Consider the following 22,318-nt stretch of genomic DNA (forward strand, 5'->3'; position numbering starts at 1 on the left):
CTCAACTTTTTCCTAATTTCCAATTTAGTCCCTAAACCGAGACTAACTTTATTTCTCTAAACAAATTTCATATTTTCATTCAATTTCCACTTTAGACTAAATTCAACTCTCTAATTTCACTTAAATCTCTAAATTTCAAAATTTTCTCAATTTAGTCCCTATAACTCAAAACTTATACTTTATTTTACAATTCAATCCCTTTTTCATTTCTAACTTAAAATTCTATTAATTGAACCCCAAATACTTAAATTATCCAACATGAACATCATCTAAAAAATCAATATTTTCTAAAATTTCAACATAGATTAAGTAATATTTAACTCTAGAATTCTAAAAACATAAAAATTACAAGAAAATGGACTAAATTGACTTACCAGTTAAGCTTTGAACCTTAAAACCCTAATTTTCTCCTTCTTTTCTTTCTCTTTTTCTTTTCTCCCTTTTTCTCCCCTATTTCGTTTTCTATTCTACTTGTTCTTTCCTTTTCTTTTGTTTCTTTTATTTCATTTCTTTTATTTACTTTATAATATAATATAATATAATAATATTAATATTAATATATTTACTTAAATAATAAGTAAGTGCAATGGCCTAAATTCAAGGTTATCGGAATAGTGAAATTCGATTTAAAGAGAAATTTATTTCAATATTTTTGCATGAAAATTGATATGATAGGAAAATTGTATGAAAATATTGATAGAAAAATTTTACCAATTTAGTGGTTAATTAGAAAAGGAAATTATTGAAGAAATTGGGTAAAAACAAGGTATCGAGACCTCTATCTTGTAAAACCGAGTTGAAAATAATTTTATAAATTTTATGAAATGTTAGTAATATGGTATTAAAATTTCGTTAGGAAATTTTAATGTTTGGGTAGTTAATTAAATGAAAAGGACTAAATTGTAAAAGGTGTAAAAGTGGATGGGATGATTAAATAGCTTAAGTGTCTAATGGGAGAGGATTTAAAAGGTAATTAGACCCAAAATTTATTTGAGCTGGACGGCAAGGGCATTAAATCAGTAGGAAAATTGATAAATTAAGGGAAAAATTAGAATATTGCAAAATTAACTAAATAAAGCTAGGACTAAATAGGAAATATCTAGATTTCTCTTCATTTCTCTTCAATTCCAGCAGCTAAAAACGCCATAGGAGGGTTCTCTAAGCTGGTATTCCATAATTTTTTCACCAAGTGAGTTATTGCTTGCCTTTTCTTGTAATTTTTACAACTAGGTCCTACTATTAAATTCATTAGTTTTTGATTTCATGGATGAAATTGAAAGTCACCATGGTTGAGTGCTGTAAGTTTATGATGAAATAGAATGAAATTAAAGCTTTAATTTGTTTATGATATGATTTTATTAGGTAATTTCAATGGAAATTGATTTTTTGGACCAAATTATGAAAATATTTGGAATTAAAGTCTATTGCTGAAATTTTGATTCCTAAAGGCTATAAACTAGTTTAAGGTGATATAATAAAGTGTTAATTGAGAAAAAAACAGCTCAATTGAGAGGCTAATTGAGTAGGGACGAAATTATTATTTATTAAAAGCTTAGGGGAAAAATGGTAATAAACAGCTTGCACTAAAACAATATTGGACAGCAGCAGTAGACTAACTTTGAAAAATCACCATATATTTTAGGAATCAAATTATAAGATGAAAAAAATATGAAATTAAAGCTTATTGAGTCTAGTTTCTCATAAAAGAAACGGTGTAAGCAATGGATCTGTAAATCATGAGATATAATAAATTTTGTGAGATAAGGTCAGAATGAATTCGAGTTCCCCTGTTCTGACTTTGAAAAAATCATAAAAAATTGAATAAAAATAATTTGGGGCTTAAATTTATATTTCTAGAATCATTAATGAGTATACTTTCAAGAGAAATAAATGATAACATCATCTAAATCTTGTATGAAGAGATAATTAATTTTTAGTGAAGAAGGGTCAGAACTGTCAGACAACAGAACAGGGGTGAATTTAAAGAATAAACTGTACTTATTGGCTAAACTAAAAATTCTGAAAATTTTATGGTAATAATATATGTGAGTCTAGTTTTAGAGAAAATTAGATCCTAATTTGGGGTTCTGTAGCTTAAGATAAAAATAATTTAGCGACTATGACTCAAGTAGACAGCTTTGAATAAACTATAAATAATAATAATGAAATTATAGAAAATGTTGCATATGACATGAAATGTATTAAATTGATAATTAAATTTATTTATTTAGATCCAGAAGATTCAAATAAGAAGCTAGATCAAGGAAAGGAAAAAGTTCGGGATTAATAAATTTTTGTACACGAACAAGTATCAAGGTAAGTTCATGTAGCTTGAATTATATTCTTAAATGCTTGAAATGTTTGTTATTGATGTGAATATGATTTGACTATTTATTGTATGAAAATTGATAAAACATTGATATATTTGATAAAAAGAAGAAGAAATCCCAGTTGAATAAAAGGAAATTTCGATGGATCTCTGAGAAGGAATTGACGGTAAAAAGGATTTAGCCCAGACGGGTGATCCTATCCTGATATAGCCCTCCCGAAGAATATGTGTAAAACGGATTTAGCCCGGATGGGTAATCCGAATTAGGGTCTAAATTTAGCCTGGACTGGTAATTCAGATCCAAGCTCATTAGAGTAATTGTCGTTGCAGGGGATTTAGCTTGGACTGGTAATCCCGACAATACTCTATGAGTTTAGATTTCAGGGGATTTATCCTGGACTGGTAATCCCGCTGTAAGGATGAGGTTCGCGGGAGTGTGCTCTCTGAAATGGAAATGTGCGCACACGAATATGAATTGACGGACCCGGAAATGTACACTGAAAGTGTACCTTTGAAAAATCCATCGAAATTCTGATAAATTCAACAGGATAAATATGGAAAAATAACAAGGAAATGGAAATCATGGTATTGATGAGCTCATCAATCATGGTATATATTATTGGTACATGGAAATTATTGTACTAACTTGAATGTTGAGTTTGTGCATGTTAGGGTAATAATGCATTGGATGGATATAGGAATGTTTATTGTATTGTCTTGAAAATATTAGGTAAGTAAAATTCCTGTTACATGAGCTTACTAAGCACAAAGTGCTTACCCTGTTTCCTTTTCCCCAGTTTTGTAGTGTTAAGAGCTTAGAGGTCGGATTTGGTCGGAGACACATCACACTATCAACCTCAAGATTTCAGTATATAAAGAAACTTTATTTTGAAAATCAATGGCATGTATAAGCTAATAAAGTAAATGATTCTGTGAAATAAATGTAAGGTCAGCCAATGGTATGGCTAACAAATCTTGGTTTTGATGTGTGATGAGGTTATCATATAAATATGCATGAATCAATCTTGAAAATATGTTGAATTGGATTGGTTTATTTGGATGAGTCTCGGTTTAATATTGCAAGGAAGGTTAGATATTTATAAAGGGGCTATATTGAATATAAAAAAGAAAATCGTAAACTCCGATAATGCCTCGCACCCTATTCCGGCAATGAGTACGGGTAGGGGGTGTTACAGTAAGTTTATTATTATTAAATATATGTATATTATTTACACACATAGATTTATATTTTACCATACACTTGTTATATAATGATTAATTACTTATTTAATCCTTCACTTTTTCTTTAATTAATAATTAAACTTTCACATTTTATTCAATTTAATCCTTATAGCTAATTACCCTTAACTCAAGCTAATTCATCTAATCAAAACCTAATTAACCACACAACTAACTTTGTGAATATTTTTAATAAATATTTACGAATCCGTTTTACAAAAATGGAGACCTGAAAACACACTTTCCAATGTCCGTGACTATCGGGTCGTTACAAAAGGTGAAAGTCAAGTGAGTTATTAAGTTGACTCTTGCATGTGACTTGTGCATTCTAGAAACTTCTGTGCAAGGTGGCTAAAACTAGAGAAATATGACTTGACGATTCTATTGTGAAATAAATGTTTGAAGAACCTTGTACGTTAGTCTGTATAAGATCTGATGGCCTAAGCATGTGATGTGAATCTTAAGGATGAAGAATGCTCGTATGTGAATGATTGAAATGTATATGCGTATCTTGAAAGCATGTTAGGCATCATGTTTGCTAAGAGTAAGTCAATCTATGATAAGTCTGTGTTTGTCTCTGTGGAGTCGTCTAAAGGGGTTCATCGGGACTACAAACACAATTTTTTAAAAGAAAAAGCTCATGACTATCGCACCATATTGTGTAAGACCATAGCTGGTGGGCTATGGCATCATATGGAAAGACCATATTGTATAAGACCACAACTGGTAGGTTATGACATAATATGGAAAGGACTAAAGGAAGGTTATTACCTAATGGGTTTTTTGCGCAACCCAAAACGACAAGGGGCAAACTTCACAAAAGGTGAGTCTAGGCAAATCCCTATCGTGAGAATGCTAGAGATGAAAGCCTTTGTAGAAATCTAACAAAAGGAAGCCTTTGTGGCAATCTAAAGAACAGAAGTTTTTGTGGATATCTATGAAAAGGAAGCATTTGTAGTGGTCTATGAAAAGGAACACCTTCATGGCATATTCTAAAGAAAAACCCTTCTGGCAATCTTCTGAAGAAAATGGCTTTGTAGACGACCCTGAAGGAAAGAAATTGTGAAAATAAAAAATCCTGAAAGAATGATATGAATGGCGAACTTTGAAGAAATTGTGTAAAGGGAAATATCTAGAATTAAGGTTGTAATAACATCATGGGAAGGAAATGCCCTTGCGGCAGATTGTGAAGAAACAGCCTCTATGGCGAATCTTACAAGGAAAACATTATGGCGTATACATGATGAGCTACTCTTATGGCGTAATCTAGAAAGGCTCCCAATGGTGAACCATGAAAGACGCTCTTAAGGTAGACTTTGTGTTGTGTAACCAGGTATTTTATAATATCTTTACATGAAAACAGCGGGATTAGTAAGTATGTGTCGTATTTACGAATCGTATTTACGAATACAATGGTGAAGTATTTGATATGAGTGATACTTTTACCAAGATAGAGAATCACGGAAACACAGTGAAGAATTGAAAATGTATTCTGAAGATGAATGCAAGTATCGTTCACCGAGATGTAGTATCAATGACCTGTGTATAGGGCTCTTTTCAAAACTTAATGGAGTTATGTTTTAGAGATTGAGGAATGTAGGTAAGGTTTCGAATGTACTAAAGAAAGGGAAAAAGACTTTGGGGTGAGGTATGGAAATGAAAACGAGTTAAAGAATGGAAACTAAGGAAATAACCGTTAGAGGCAAACGAAGAATAAACAGTGATGAGATGCTCATTGAAACATTAAAAGCAATATATAAGTATGATTCAGGTAAATGAGGGTTGACTCACTAAGTTCTTTCGAACTTACCTTTGTATGTTATGTTTTAGGTGGGTCCTTAAAGGTCTTCGCTTGGAGGGACGATGCTAGGGCTACGGCAAAGGAGTGGCAAGATGGGTTAGTATTCATATAGAGCGGGCATTAGATGCGAAATCAAGTATGGTTAATACATAGAGATCCTTAATTGGGCGAAATTGTGTTAGATTAAGACTTCAATTCAAATAAATTTGTTACTTAGCCTTTCTGTAATGTATTTTTCCTTACGTATTATGTTTATGTATCTTAAATTAAGGGTTTCGTAATTAAGTAAGCTATAATTGATTGAAAGTTGTATAAACAGATTAAGTTCACATTTGCTTTAGTATAGTAATACCCAAGATTTGGATCCGACGTATCGGATCGGGTTAAAGGCATGAGAAGACAAATCCTTGTCATTCTTGACTTTCAATCGAACGACATTCTTCGTTATTCTCGCACCACGAATTGCTTCGAGTGTGGGCTCAAATGAATTTGAATCAAACACAGAACCAGAAATTATTTATTTTACTTTTATTGGGAAAGTAAAATTTTCTCTCAAATAGAAACTGGTAGAATTGTTATTCCCGAAAAATAGAATTTATACTTTGAAATAAAATCTTACTATTTTCGGGTAGAATAACAATATCTCAAAGTTGTGTATAACTAATTGTATCTTTAGCTTTACAAATGCTATCTATCTGTAAGGAGAAGAAATGGAAGCCTTGTTGAATTAGTAGAAGTCTATTTAATAGAAAAACTTCCTAGTGAAGGGCTTTTTAGGTCTCTTTCTTATTGGGTCCAATTATAAATGCTTCTTGGACCTTTAACCCAACAATTTATAATTCAATCCAACCCAATACATTTTCTTTTATTTTCCGAAATAAACATAATAAATTCATTTCTCACTTAAATGATTTTCTCAACCCAATTTTGATTATGTTAAAATCATCACAACTTTACCATAAAAAATCTATGATAAAACATATTTAATTTTTCTACATTCAATGAATTCACAACTACATTCAATGAAAATAAACTTTTAATGAAATAAATTTAATTTGGGCTACGATGTAGGACATCCAAGTTGGCATTTAAAACCCTTTTGGACTATCACATAGGACTATCATTAGTAACAGAGCTTCCTGATAGAGTGACTACTTCGTAACAAAACAATAACGTAAGTAACTAAAACACAACATTTCGAGCATAAGTGATGTCGAAACCATCCTTCGAATTAAAAATTTTATATTTTTTTTAAAAAAATGGGGGGAAATCGACTTTTGAAAAACAAAACATATGGAGTCGCCACCGATCTTTTTGTTTTGGGTGTGATCGGATCACCTAAAAATTTAGTTATTTTAATAAAGGATTTGCAATTTACTAAAACAATGACTCTGGTCTTACGAAAATTTTAGAAAAATGGACTCGGGAGTCGGTTACGCATGAGGAAGGATTAGCACCCTCACTACGTCCAAAATTGGTACCAAATCAATTAAATACTGTCCTTATGTATGAAAAATGTTTTTTGGAATGTGGCTCTTTTTAATAAAAGTTGAATAACCCGAGTTGATTGTCAAAAATCTTTTTGTTTCGATGTCCGAAAAATTTATAATTTGAAAATCACAAAAGGATGCTCAACTATTTAGTCCAACGAAAAATCGAAACCCAGCACAGTAGGGTACGATTTCTCGAATTTCCAAACATTGACCATTGCCTTACCTTATAAAATACGTACGAAATTCCGATGAGATATTCGATTATTTTGGACAAATGAAAAAGCGCAACCCAGCACGATAGGGCACGATTCTCAAATCGCCAAACATTGAACATCGTCTTCGTTTTTAAGAATGTTTTCAAAAAGTGAGTGAAAACCTAAAGGAATATTCTATTGTTTTGACTAAACGAGAAATCACAACCCAGCGCGATAGAGCATGATTCCCGAATCGTCAAACACCGAGTATTGCCTTCGTTTTAAAGGATTTTTAGAAGAGCCAAGTGAAATTTTGAAGGGATATTTGATTATTTTAAACAATCGGGAAATTGCTACCCAACACGTTAGGGCACGATCCCGCGAATTGCCAAATATCACATATCGCCTTCGTTTTAGAGATTTTAAAAGACACGCAAAATTTTAAAATGATATTCGATTATTTTGAACAAATGCGAAATTGCAACCCAACACGTTAGGGCACAATTCCGCGAATTGCCAAACATCAAATCTCATCTTCATTTAAGGAACTTTAAAAATATGAATGAAGTTACGAAGGGAAATTTGATTATTTTGAGCAAATACGAAATTGCAACCCAACACGTTAGGGTACGATTCCGCGAATCGCCGAACATCAAATTTCGCCTTCATTTTGAAGAATTTTTGGATGAATACTTAAAAACATATTAGTTTGATTTGAAATAAGATGACATTAGTCGTAGAAATTGGATTTTATAAAACCACATTTCGAAAAACGAAATGAAAACGATGAGACGGGATAATAGGTGTATATGAGATACCATACTTGATGAATAATAATATTAATGGACTAGTAGAATATGCAATTAAGTATAATTAATCTAAAAATCGTGATCAAATCTCAATCACAAAGAGCAATTAACAAATCATTAAAGCGAACACCAAGCAATGATTATATATTCATGCCATAAGATATAAAGAAAACAACAAGATATGTGCGAAGCAAATGGAATGTGGAAATCAAAATGGTATAAGATTAATACGCTTGAGATATATATGGGTTGACAAGCTTAAATAAAAAATAGGGATATATATATTTTTGAAGTAGATATTAAGGAATGAAAATTTGAATCAAGTTATATATATAAAATGTTTTTTAAACAGAAGCACATTTAAAAGTTGACAAACTACGTGATGATTTAAAAAATATATAATACAAAAGAATAACGAAGATATATGACAAAACATAATATTCAAAATACATTCATAAAACATATGTACATATAAATAATTTTGAAAATAATCATTAGATTAATAATAATATATAAAAACTTTAAGTTAGTCTAAAATTATATACGTACCTTTTTATCAAAACATTTAAATGAGGGGCTATATAAAACACGAAGTAATTTAATATAAAGAAACATTCAAAAATAATAATTTTATAATTACAAGAAGGAGGTTTCTAAAAATAATTTCATATATGTATAGAGAAAGTACATGATAAACCACAAGGCAGAGAGCGTTTTAAATAAATAAAAAAAACTATTAAAGCGACAATTGTATTAATATATATATGGCGATTTTAAAAGCAAGTACATGCAAGATAACATTGAAATATGCATAGGGCTAAATTAATTTAGTATATTTAAGAACATATTTGAATATGTAAGAAAAGTATACGTAAGAAATGTATAGATTTAATATCATATATATATCAAGGATATGTACTAATATAAGTAAGTATAAAAATAATTTAAATTTTACACGAAATATATAAAACATATTAGGATAACAAAATATAGGTTAAAATGCATGGATAAAGTCAACACATCATTAGGTGTATGAAATAATATTAACTTTATTATAATAATACAAAGGAAGTAAATGTTTAAAATGTACAAAATGTGATAATAATATTACAAAAAAACCCTTTAAAATAATGAAGAAACAATTGTTAAAGTGATTTAAAAAGTAAAAATAATTGATTAAGAATCAAAAATGGGTATAAAACAAAGAAAAACTTAATTAAAATTAAACTAAAACAGCAGGGACAATCCGAAAATAAAACAATAGCAATAGAAGGACCAATAACCAATACGCGAAGACAGCTAGGGGCTAAAACCGGTAAAATACCAGATCCTAAAATGCAGTGCTCAAGTGCGGATCCATTTGTAAACGAGTGTAAATTACAAGGCCAAATTAAAAGAGTAAATAAGACGAATGGAATGTAATTGACTGCGCATACGAAAGGGGGAGGGTCTGGCGAGCAAATATCCCCTCACCCCGAAAACACGCGGATCCCAGAGGCACTCGGGCCGGATCCAATCGGGCATAAACACAAGGCACCGTTTTGGAGCCATTGGAACGGGCCCAAACGGTGCCGTTTTTGGTTCTATAAAAGCCTCAAACAAGGCCACATTCGGCCGATTCAAGAACCCCAGCCCCGTTTTGCTTCTCCAACCGACCTATAACCCTCCTTCTCAGGCACCGATTCGTCTCCCTAAACGGCGATCGGTACCTTCATGCCTTGAGGGACATTTCTTAGCCTCATGACTCCATTTTGACTCCGATATCGACGAAACCAAAAGAAGTCTATGGCATATTCGCAAGGTATTTTCTTATCCTTATGCTTTTATACCCTTTTTTGTGACGATGATGGATTTGAATCAATGCTAAATAACAGGAAGAAGGAAGAAAAAAAGAAGAAAGGTATATAAAAACGAGAGCCAAAATCACCTCTCTGTTTTCTGATCGATCCTTGTTATCTCTTTGCTTGTACACTATGCTTTTTTTGTATTTTTTCTGTGAACCCCCATACAATATCAAATCATCGGCTTTATAGCCGAATGTTCAAAAAAAGGAAATAAAGAATACAATTTTGTTCTTTTTTCATATTGGCCACTATTACTGTTGTCGTTTTGTCCATTTTTTTGCAGGTACAACTGCGTGGCGTGTACGAGGGCGTGTGCTGGCGTACGAGGGCTGTGGCGTGGCCGCTGGAGGGTACGGAGGCCAGGGCTGCCGAAACGCTGGAAGTTGTACGGTGCTGGACCTAGGGTTTCAACTTTCGAAGCTGAAATTTGGGCCATCTGGGCCATTTCAGGATTGGACCATATTGTAAAATGAGTTTAAAATTTGGGCTTCGATTTGTATTTGGATTAATTGGGTATTCTATTAGGCTAAAACTGGGTTTGGGTCTGATAGGGTTATTTAATGGACTGAGGTTTATTTATTTATTTATTTATTGTATATTTGGATTTCTAGTGGGTCTAGGTAAATTTGGCCCACTACAAGTGACTAAAATGTAGTCTAAGGCAAACAAAAGTGATTATTTTTGTTTACCCATTAATTTGAAAAACCACAAATTAATTCTCATGTCATTTTCATATTTAGTGAGAAAACCACGTTCATTTCCTAATGTTTTCCATTTCTTTAACTCTATCATTTCTATCCATAAATGTTCATTTGATTTAACATATAATTAAGTTATGGTTTCCATGAGCTTGCAGAGAGATCAATTGAACATGCGTGATTAGGACTCAAATGATTTATAATTAAGTATAACATCTCTCACTCGAACCGGTCACTAAACCCAAAGTCACAGGGCATTACCAACATTATCGGAACCATTTTTTTACACACGTTGGCACCACTCATACTTTAAGGTGAACAGATAAAGTAAAAATACGAATAGTCACCGTGAACAGTTACGTGGCAAACTATCATGCAGACTGTCCTATAGCAGGCTAAACAGTGGACTGTCCTACAAACACCTATTTTACGGAATGTCCCGCAAACACCTATATGGTGGACTGTCCCACGAAACTTATAATTCGAAACATAACAGAAATCGAGTCCATTTTATTTACATACATCAAGAGAGTCCAAGGTAACCACCTTTAAATTTTAACATACTTGTTTACAAAATAAACAACCGTCTATTTACATGCCACTTAAATCTGATCAAACAAAGTCAAAGTCTATCGCAACTTTGGGCGGATAGTTTGAACTTCTTGCTGATCTGATAAACACGTTCTAAACGTTCAAAATCTACAAGATAAAAGCAATTGAGGCGTAAGTATTAAGAATACTTAGTAAGATTATACAAATTCAATAATTAACCTATCTCACATAATAATTATGTGTTAATTTAATATGAGAACATAATTTGCCTATCAACCAACACGATTTGTCAACAAAGTAAGCGCGTATACTTCATCAACATACAATATATCAAGTACACAACATGATATGTTAACACTTAGGGCTGTAAATGAATCGAACTTGAATGAACAAACATCTATTCATGTTCATTTGTTTATTTTTAAGCTTATTCGTGTTCAGTTTGTGTTTATTAAGAATTTTAATTTTCTATTCATGTTCGTTTATTTAAAATTATATGTGTTCATGTTCACGAACAATGTTAATAAATAATAAACAAACAATAGATAAATACATATACACACATATATTGTTTAGATATAAAAAAGTCAAATATAAATAATAATAATTATATTATAAATGAAAAAATACAGAGCAAGATAATTTTATTAATATATACTAATGTAACAATAAATAAGTTTTAAGATAATGTTATTAATATATAATAATAGAATTTTATAAGAAAATATCATTAATAAATAAACGAGCCAATAAACAAGCTTTTAAATGAGTTTGTTCGTGAACATAAACGAACCAAACACACCTCTGTTCATGTTCGTTCGTTTATTAAACGAACATGAAAATTTTATTCATACTCATTTATTTAGCTTAATAAACGAACATAATTGAACGTTATACGAAAGGGTTACGAATAGTTCATCAAACATTCTGTTCATTTATACCCCTATTAACGCTTTTCAAATATGATTCGTTCTCATTCCTTTCACTGGTGCTAACTTCAAATTTAATAGTCAAGTCTTTCATTACTCATTCTTTAATTCACCAATTTCACATCTCACATGTTTTATATTACTCGAAGAAACATCGTAAAAGAACTCAAAATACAGATATCTTTCGCATCAAATAACTCCCCATTCTTCTTTTATGTGTATAAACCTGTTCATACCAGAGATTAAATTATTTAGACTCTGATATAATTAGTTGAATACATATAAAAGGAGAACTGAGAAAGGGAATTTTTTTCATAACAGACTTTTTCATAATTTTTTATTGTAAGTATTACAAATAAACGGGCTAATAGCAGAAAAACAGTATATATAGATGGTATTGAATGCTTATTTTCTACTCACATTTTCCTTTCTCTCACTAGTTACCAAGATCACCACCAAACACTATAACCTCAACTACCAAATCACTCCCAATTTTCTTTCTCTTCTTTGAAAGATATCATTCTCATTCCACCCGCATTCTACTTTTCACCCTTCACCAATATTTCATATTTATTATAATAGGTTGTGCAGACGGTTGGTAAAGATGCTGCTTATAGTCGTCTCCTCTTACCTTCTATAGATCAACTCTATAAAATGTAATTACCCCTAAAGAAGATAAGAACAAATGACTAAAACAAAGATTTTTACCAGCAATCTCCACAACCTCTTACAACAAACACGAAGCATTGATGAAAGGTGAAAAGTTAAATGTGGAGTGGAATCAGAGTGACGTCCTTCAAAGAAGAGGAAAATAAATGCATGGGAGGGTGATTAGGGAGTGAAGGTTGCAGAGTTTGGCGATCTTAGTAGCCACTTTGAGAATGAAGAATATGAGTAGAAAAGAAGCTTGCATGACAATCTATATATAATGTTGTTCTGCAATTAACTTCTTTATTTATAATACTTAATATGAAAAATTATGAAAAAAAAAAAGCCCTTTCTAAGTTTTTTTATATGTATCGACCTATTTATATATAGATTGTCATGCATGCTTATTTTCTACTCACATCGCCCATTTTCTCACTGGCTACTAAGATCACCACCAAACACTATAACCTCAACTACCAAATCACCCTCCCATTTATCTCCCTCTTCTTTGAAGGACATCACTCTAATTCCACCCCACATTCTACTTTTCACCTTTCACAAATGTTTAATATTTACTGTAAGACCTTGAAAATCTTAAAATTCAGATTCTAAACTGAAAACAATTGTCAAATTTAGAAATTAATTTGAACAAAAAATCATTCTAAGTCTCAATATAGGAAAAATTGTCAAGTTCATGTCCAAATAGTGATCTAACTAACATATTTAAAGGAACCAGTAAATTTAAGACAATAATACACTTGAATTGAATTTCCTAAATTGTACAAAATTATCTCCGCTTAGATTTCACACCCGAAAATTAAGTGAGAGTGGAATAGATCCCATTGATTTAACCATATCAATGATTTGATTTGCCATTATATCTTTTAGTTTTGAACCCCCAAAGAAATAAACACACATGAAAGAAACTCGAAACACTGTGCTCAAAAGTTTCTCGTTGCAATGGAACTGTTGCCACAGCTTCTGGTTTAAAACCATAGAATAACTTTGGTTAGTGAAACCAGAGAGGTTTTGATGTGAGGTTTTTAGCCTTTAAAAAAAAACAAAAACCATCTACAGAATTAGTGTCTGCTTCATAACTAAAAATCACCAAAGAATCATCTTTGAGTCCTCTGCACAAGGAACTTTTAATTCAAGAAAGGGGCTTTACCACTTGTGCTCTTTTTTACTCCCATTTCAATACAAATCCCAGACTTCCAGTCTAACATTCATTCACATTATTCACAATCAAACTTGGTGCTTTATCACTTTGACCTAATAGTCATTGAAACAAACACAAAATACATTATGTCAACTGATAAGTCGAAAAGTTACCTGATTTATTTTTCTGTTGTTCTTCAGACGTCTTCAAAGTGTGCAAGCACTACCTTATATCCATGGAGTGAACCCCACTCCTCCAAACCTCGGTTTCCTTATCTTCGATTGCCCTTAACTTTATCAACCTTTCATTCAACTCCTGCAATGAAAACCCACCCTCCTTCTCCGGCGGCCGTAATTCCTTCAACCTCTGCCCTAACTCTGCATAACCATACATCCTAACAAACTCTGTCTTCATTGCAGTCTCTTCTCCTTTAGCCGTACCTTTCATCTCCCTCCCGAAAACCGAGGTCAGTAGTTCACTCGAAGACCACTCTGTCAGCTGAAGGCTTCAACTTTAAATGATTCTTAAATGCCGATGAAGACATTAACTTATTTACTTTTTAAATCATTTGCTTGTTTTTCCGAAAAATTGTAGTGAGTTTCTCTGCGTTATGACTTAACCAGTTTTATGGATAATACGTGCAAAATACTAAAATAACTCAAATATCGAAACCATGCCACAATCCGTATAAAAATTATTACAGTCCCGAATAATAATAATAATAATATTTATAATATTAAATTAAAAATTCGAGACGTGCCAAATCCGATCCTAGGCTCAAGTACCAATAATTGGGTGATTAATAGTTTTCATCAATTTTTTGTTACTCCACTTTCAATAGACAAACTTTTTTTTCATTTTTAATTCAAACTCGAGTACAAATAATCATGTTTAAAATCAAGTTTAGTTTGAAACTCCTTACAACTTAAGCTTAACTCAGCTCAATTACACCCTAAGGATAAAATTCAAGACTAGAAGAATGGCAAAACAGCAAAACAATTGAATTACATATTTGTTCAAAGCTGGTTCACATATATAGCTAGCTTGAACCAAAATTATGGCTGCATTATTTATAATAATAAAAAGAGTTACATAGTTTTGGTACCTTCAAATATTTTCAAATGAATGTTTAGTGTTATAGCATTGAGCAGGATATGATCAGTACATTCTTTAACACCATAACATGGAACCTACAAGCTTTTTTTTTTTTAAGAATACTCCAGAAAAATGCAAAGCTTACTAAACTGAACTTTGTACATAAAAGTCCCTATATGAGTATGCATTTCCAAAAAGGAACATACGCTTTTAACTGGAGAAATTCATCTATGAAAGCGAAGTTTGATTGATCCTAACTCGATAGGCTGATCTCGTGGCTTGAGAAGGGTAAGATTGATCACTGGATTCCCTGCCTATTTCGAGGGTGACAAGCGGCGCCAAGCGGATGAAGCAAAACCCCAAGAAACAAGGTAGAAAATAAATGCGATATATGCGCCGGTAAATGCAAACACTATACTTGTGAACATTACGCCAGTGACTTCGTTAGAGAAGAAGTCAAATAAAAGGTACCCGTTGATCACTATCACCAGTACAGCCACGAGCCATGCAATTGTCTGCAAAGGAGACAGGAAAGTTAAAGGAATATGTTGGTACATCATTGAAAATGGTGGCATGATATAATATGATGGAAACCGAATGATAGGCATCGTTTTTGGTTTTAAAAGAGGTTAAGGCTTGTAAATCAACAATAACAAGAATCGATATACTATAGAAGTAAAAATACCCACTAATCGACATAGCTTCAATGTTGGTATGCCAATGGTTTCACTGTATTTCCTTTTCTACATTACCCTAAATCTCTAGGAAAGCAGAAAAGACCGAGTACAAGCCCAAATCTTAGACATGGGCTCATTGGAAGCTCGAGAATAGGGAAATCAACCAGCCAAAATATTGGAAAATCGATGAAATCGAAGATCATGCATGGACCGTATAAACTAAGCATAAATCAATAGTGTGCAAAATTGGGTACAGTCACCTAGTTCATATGACTAATATATAAAAACCAGATACACACTCGTGCACACACAAAAACAAATTTTCGAAGTTCTAACTACTATCATGTTGCCATACCAATATCAGTGAAATAACTTAACATTTTTATCAATAAACAAGCAATAAGCTATTCTTAAATACGAGCTGATTATGACCTCTAGATCGGAAAGACAAACACGAAGCCCATCGCACAGTCGATGCAAGTACAAAAGCAAAATCACTTAAGGCAGCATGTGGAGACAAATGCATTCAAATCAAACTCATCGTTTAGTGTGTACATTAGAATTCCGATATGCAAGATATGTTAATATATCAGCAAGGCACAAAACATGGAGATTAGCAGCTTACCTTGAGCACAGAGCCAATCTTGAAAGTACCCATGATTTGCTCCTTAGAAACCAAACAAAGTAGTGGGATAAGAGCAAAAGGGATTTGAATCGATTGAAGCACATTAAGCCATTCATTTAAGACATCTAGCGCTGCCTCAGAAGTATCGAAAACAAGAGCAACTATCATAGTAGGAACAATAGCAAAACTCCTAGTGATCAATGCTCTTAGCCATTTTTTCAACTTCAAGTTCAAGAACCCTCCCATGATAAACTGCCCAGCATAAGTGCCGGTAATGGTGCTACTTTGACCGGCTGCTAACAACCCGATAGCCCAAATGTATAAAATCGGGAACAACCCGCCTCCATATTTGTCTTGAAGATACTGCCCTGCATTCACAAGACCAATAGTACTGGCTACTTCGGTGCCATAAAATGCCTTGGCAAAGACAGTAGTGACAAACAGATTGATTATAAACGAAATTAAAAGCGCAGCAGCAGATTCTATCGAGTAATAATTGAGAGCTTCTTGAACTCGGCCTTTCTTCGTGTGATCGATTTCTCGTGATTGGACAAGAGCAGAGTGCAAGAACACATTGTGAGGCATAATAATGCAACCCACAACTCCCACAGCTTGTTTGATTGTTTTGGAGCTGAGTTTTGGAATCAAAACACCTGCAAATACACCAAAACCATTTATAATCAATCAAATCCAATACAGAACATGAAAGAAATTGCTACAGCCAACAATGGAGGTCAGTGCCTTACCAAGAAGAAGCTCAGTGCCACTGGGCTTTGTTTCACCAAACATCCAAGCAAATGAGACTGCCATAGTTGCAATAAGCACTGCAAAAAATGCTTCCAGCTTCCTTACTCCATAGTTTTCCAGGAACAAGAAGATGAAACTGTAACAAAGCAAAGAAAACTCATTTTCACCATTTGCTCAGATAAACAGAGATCATAAATCAAAAAATAAATAAATAAAGTTTAGGGAACACAAAATCCCAGAAAATTTATTAATAAAAAAGAACAAAGATACTGACCAATCACAAGCTGTAATAATAACACCAGCCCATAAAGGTATGGCACCATTACTCAAAATCTTAATAGCAATAGCACTTCCAATAACTTCTTGTATATCAGCTCCAATTAAAGCCAACTCCGCCATTACCCACAAAACCATCCTAGCCCAAGTCGGATACTCTTCCCTACAAAGCTCAGCCAAGTGTCTCCCCGTCGCTACACCAAGTCTAGCCGACAACAACTGAACCAACAAACCAATAACCGTAGCCCACATCAACAACCACAGCAAAGAGTAACCGGCTATAGCTCCGGCTTGAAGATCCCCTTCCAAATTCCCAGGATCCAAAAACGCTATCGACATTAAAAAACCGGGTCCGGTGAAAAGCCATAGCTTTTTCCAAGAAAAAGGTGGGGTACCCAACAAGCCTTCATCCTCCGGTTCGTCGATTCCTACGATGTGAACCTTTTCGCCTGACTCGTACGCTACATCTTGGTCCGATTCCTCGTCGGACAATAGTGGAACCTGGTTGTCTTCCGGTGGCATGTTCCCGGTCCCGTTAGCGTCCACCGATGATTTGCTTTTGGATTTAGTTTTTACCTACGAAAACAAGGAAAAATTGCCAGTCTTTCCCACTCTCTTTGCTCAATGTTCCTATCTTTGCTGTTTTATCTTATCCGTGGCCTTTTTCATTTCCATTTTTTATAGTAATTTATAGCAAATTTTCCGAATTTTTCGCCACGTGATGGTGCTCCGGCACGTGTGAACTTTGTATTGGGATTATTTGAGAGTTACTAATGGGATTATTTTGAGTTTTTTCTTAGAATCTAGAGTCAATTTTGAGTTCAACCAACATATAGGTTAAAATTTGTTATGGGTCCTTGTACTTTTCACAGATTTGGAATTTAGTTCTTATACTTTTATTTTCCAAAATTTAGTCTTTTTACTTCTCATTTTTTAAAATTTAAATCTAACTATTAGCACCTTTAAATTTATTTTGTTAAATTAGTTTGTGCAACATTTTGAAATATTTTTTTCACTTGATTACAATGTAACTAAAAATAATATTATAATCAACTTAGATTTAACAAAATAATTATAACAATATAAATAATTAAACCTAAAATTTAAAACCTAAAAATAGAAAAATTGAATTCCTAAAAATAAAAATGCACAAACTAAATTGATTGGGAAAATCACTGGGAATGATAGCATATAATAATAATAATAATAATAATTCAGAACTTCATTCTCTTTGGTATATATATATATATTTCTTATATTTCTAAAAAGCATTAACAAAATATAAAAGAATTAACTAAGCTCCTATATTAAATTCACACTTAATTAAGTTCCTGTTGTTAGTTAAAATAATTTGTTAAGCCTCTTCGTTAATAGTTTTCATACATTGATTGTTAAAATAAGTTGATGGACCAATCAGATGGTGACACATGGTAACCCATGATTTAATTTAATCTTTTTTTGGGGAAAATATTAGATTAAATCAAAAGCTGCTACATGTCACTGTCTGATTAGTCTATCAATTTATTTTGATGGTAAATATAGTCAATAACAAAAACTGTTAACGAAGGGACTTAATTAGTTATTTTAGTTAATAACAGAGATTCAATTGGGTGTGAATTTAATACAATGACTTAATTGAATTTTTTGCATTTTCTTAAGGGCTTTCTTGACATATAAACCTATTTTCTTTACCATCTTATTTATCAGTCAAATAAAAAACTAAAAAAAAAAGACTTTTATGAACAAATACAAGTGGTGATATTTATGATAACTAGATAATGTTATGACAGACTATCTATTAGATTCTAATAAAATATCATGGAACACTACTTTTTACTTGTATAACTCCAAATTCTTATTCAATTTTGTCAAATATTGTTCAATTTAAACATTCATGCCGTCATAAAATATATATATATTTAATTTCCTATCAATTTTCTTAGCTTGATTAGCATCGATATTATTGTCAATGTAAGAGAACGTGGGTTCAAGTACGCTAAAATACAGTATCCTCTTATTTAAGGGTTAGAGATGGGCTATGGATAGAGGGGCTATAGATAGTTCCAGACATTATATAAAAAAACTCATATATGATAAGAACCTATAACGAGATTAATATTCGAAAGAAATCAATTTCTGAACAATTTAAATTTCTCACCGTTGTATTTGTTCTTTTTTATATAATGCCTAGAGCTATCCATAGCCTTTTCCCAACCCACAAATAGGAGGATAATGTGCTTCAGCATACTCGAACTCATATCCTCCTACATTGATAATAATATACATGCCAATTGAGCTAAGATTCAATCGACATATTTATTAAATAGTTAACATTTCTATATCATGTCGAAATTATAAGATTAAAAGTTATTGATTGGACTATCAGATTTTTATTGAAGTGGGATTTGAGTACAAGGAGGAGAGTGATAATTTCCCCATTTTACAATGTTATCTAAAAGCTAGAAGGTAAAAACAAAAAAAAATGTGGCAAAACGACGTGGCATTAATAAAATTATAAAGAGATGGCGGCTAGTAAAGGGTAACGAGTAGAGGGACGAAAGCACGACGAATGACGAGTGGAGATACCGCCAAGTGTGTGGCGACGACAATCGAGCGTAGGTTTGGCCGTGGATGGCTTGTGGTTGCACGAGTTTTCGTCATGCTTATTGGCAACCTATTTTAAATTTCCTTCTTCAACATTTCTCTACGAACTTTTTTTTTATCCTGTGGCATAATTAGAAAATAAAAATAAGATGCATAAATAATAAGTTTAGCCCTTAACTTTTAACTCTTTTATCAATTTGGTCTTAATTATTTTTCTATCCTTTGGCCTTCCCCTTTTTATATAAATTATTGACACTATTATACATAATTTTAATACATTAGATGAAAATACTAATGAGGTTACCGATCATACGATTAAATGTGTTGTAATCGAAAATTCAAGTTTATAGTTATTTAAAAAATCCCTAATTTTAGTACAAAATGTATTACTTGTTGATCGTAATGTGTCGATACCGGAATAATTTTAACCGATTGATATTTTTTTTTTGTTTTTTTACGGAAAAAAGAATAATGATTAAATGATATAAATGTGATGGTTATGGTAGGTTTTTGTCTGTTCTTTATTAATTTCCTTTAAATGTTCAGAGGTCCATTTTTCATATATTTTGATATGGATTGATAGAAAAAAAAAGTTCACTCAAACACTAGTCGTTTGTGGAATTTGAAGACTACACGTTTTTACAACTTATAATGTCAAATTTTCATTAATAATATCTTCTTTCTTTTCGTGTTTATACACGATTAAAACTTAAACTTGAGATATTCGAAGTCTTCAATACCTTCAATCAATAATTTAATAAAATAAATTTACTAATGTTAATAATTGGACTGAATTTTAAAATTTAAAAAATAGAGATTAAATTTTAAAATTAGGAAAAGTATTGGGAGTGATGGTGTATTTTAAAATAATAATAAAAATTTATTAATTTATAAGAGTTGTGAATATGCATAATTAAAATTTATAAAAAATAATATTATTTTTTGGTGAAAAAATTCCCCAAGTCTCTATATTTGTAGTTACTTTATTTTTATATCGAGGAATTTAATTTCTCTATTATGGAAATAATTTTCAAATTTAGAATTTAATTTGGTTGAAAAAAAATTCAGATCCTAAAATGAGAATATTTGTCAAATTCGGACCTTTAAAGAGTTATTTAACCCTTTTTGAAAGTAACTACTGAAAATTACGAAAACGTCAAAGTCGTGGTTTTTGAAAATTACCAAAATTGTTGAGAATTTTTCTTTGGATTATCCACAATGTCGACATAGTTTTTCGTCGTATATTGCAAAATGTCGACATTAAGATTCCAACAAAAAATGGGATTTTTTTTTACTGTGTTTTCTTTTTCTAAAAGTAAATTGCTTAGAGTTCACAGATTGACTACGTAATAAAACAATAGTTGTAAATTATGGTTTATATTTTAAAATTATTATTAAACCGTGAATTGAGTCTCACCTTGATTAATATGGATGTTATTGTCAATATAAGAGGACGTGAATTCGAGTACACTAAAACACATAGGTTGGAGAGAAGTTATACGTAATTTTAAGTATTATATAAAAAAACAGATATGGTTGCATACTTATTTCATGAACAATTTAGATTTGATATGTTAAAAAAAATCCAAATTATTCAATGTGGATTAATTTGTAACTTTGTGTGTAGTTAATACATGAATAACTTGAATTTGATATGTTAAATAAAAAAGAAATAGTCATTTGGATTTTACCGTGACTTCCTTTTCTTTTTTAACATGTTGTATCAAGATATCCATATGATAGGTATATACATATTTACAGTTTAATCCACGCGTTTGTAAATATGCTTCACTCCATATTTGAATTGAGATTTAATGCCTAATTTGACAACAAAATTAATATAAGAACTTGATTAATATAATTATGATATTTTAAAAAAACTCAATAAGAACATTTTGAAATTTAGAGATCATTTGAGAATATGGATGAGTTTGGGAGTTTTATTGCAATTAACCCGATAATATTTAAATAAAATAAGGGATAAATACCAAAATTATACATAAATTTTGATACAATTTACAAAATTATACATCAAACTTTAATTTTGGTTCATTTTTCACATTCACTAACTCCATTATTTATATAAAATAATTTTTCGTCAAATCATGTGTAAATTGCTAACATTGCTTTTTATTAAGTTAAAAAACAGACAAACAAATTTAAATTATTTTCACCTAGATTAAAAAAAATAAACACACTCAGAATAAGTTATTTTCTAATAAATATTTTTTTAATCTAAGTTGAAATAATTTAAATTAAAATAGTGAAAATTATGCCCAATTAATAAAATTTAAAAATTAAATTAAAATTAAACTTTATACAAATATACTAAATTAAAATTAATATAACCATTTTAAATTATATCAAAATTCATATATTTATTCAATAAATAAACATGCACATTTCTTTTATTGTAATAGGAATATCACATGACAAAGATTGCTCTGTTTGGTCGTGGTGGTTGGTTGCCCAAATTTCAAGAAATGGGTAACGTTTGAATTTAAAAAACAAAATACTTGTTTAAATAAATATAATAAACATTAAAGAAAGAAAGAAATTATTAAAATAATGATGTTTACAATGAGAAGCAAAAGCTAAA

At 31.5% G+C, this 22,318-nt stretch overlaps 1 protein-coding gene and 1 long non-coding RNA gene across 2 annotated transcripts; one reads left to right on the top strand and one right to left on the bottom strand.

The window, feature by feature from the left end:
- The first annotated feature begins 8,989 nt into the window (after positions 1–8,989).
- LOC121209510 (uncharacterized) lies at positions 8,990–10,431 on the top strand. Its single transcript, XR_005904633.1, has 2 exons — positions 8,990–9,666; positions 9,740–10,431. It is a non-coding gene; the product is annotated as an uncharacterized lncRNA (long non-coding RNA).
- A 4,308-nt stretch (positions 10,432–14,739) lies between these two features.
- LOC107931677 (metal transporter Nramp3) lies at positions 14,740–17,882 on the bottom strand. The gene is made up of 4 exons (XM_016863613.2): positions 17,114–17,882; positions 16,839–16,975; positions 16,093–16,745; positions 14,740–15,305 (listed from the first exon to the last, which is right to left on the bottom strand). The coding sequence occupies exons 1-4, from the start codon at positions 17,635–17,637 to the stop codon at positions 15,105–15,107; spliced, it is 1,515 nt and encodes a 504-aa protein (XP_016719102.1). The 5' UTR covers positions 17,638–17,882; the 3' UTR covers positions 14,740–15,104.
- Positions 17,883–22,318: the final 4,436 nt, after the last annotated feature.

This window comes from Gossypium hirsutum, chromosome A02 (assembly GCF_007990345.1).
Source record: "Gossypium hirsutum isolate 1008001.06 chromosome A02, Gossypium_hirsutum_v2.1, whole genome shotgun sequence".
Classification (NCBI taxonomy): Eukaryota; Viridiplantae; Streptophyta; class Magnoliopsida; order Malvales; family Malvaceae; genus Gossypium; species Gossypium hirsutum.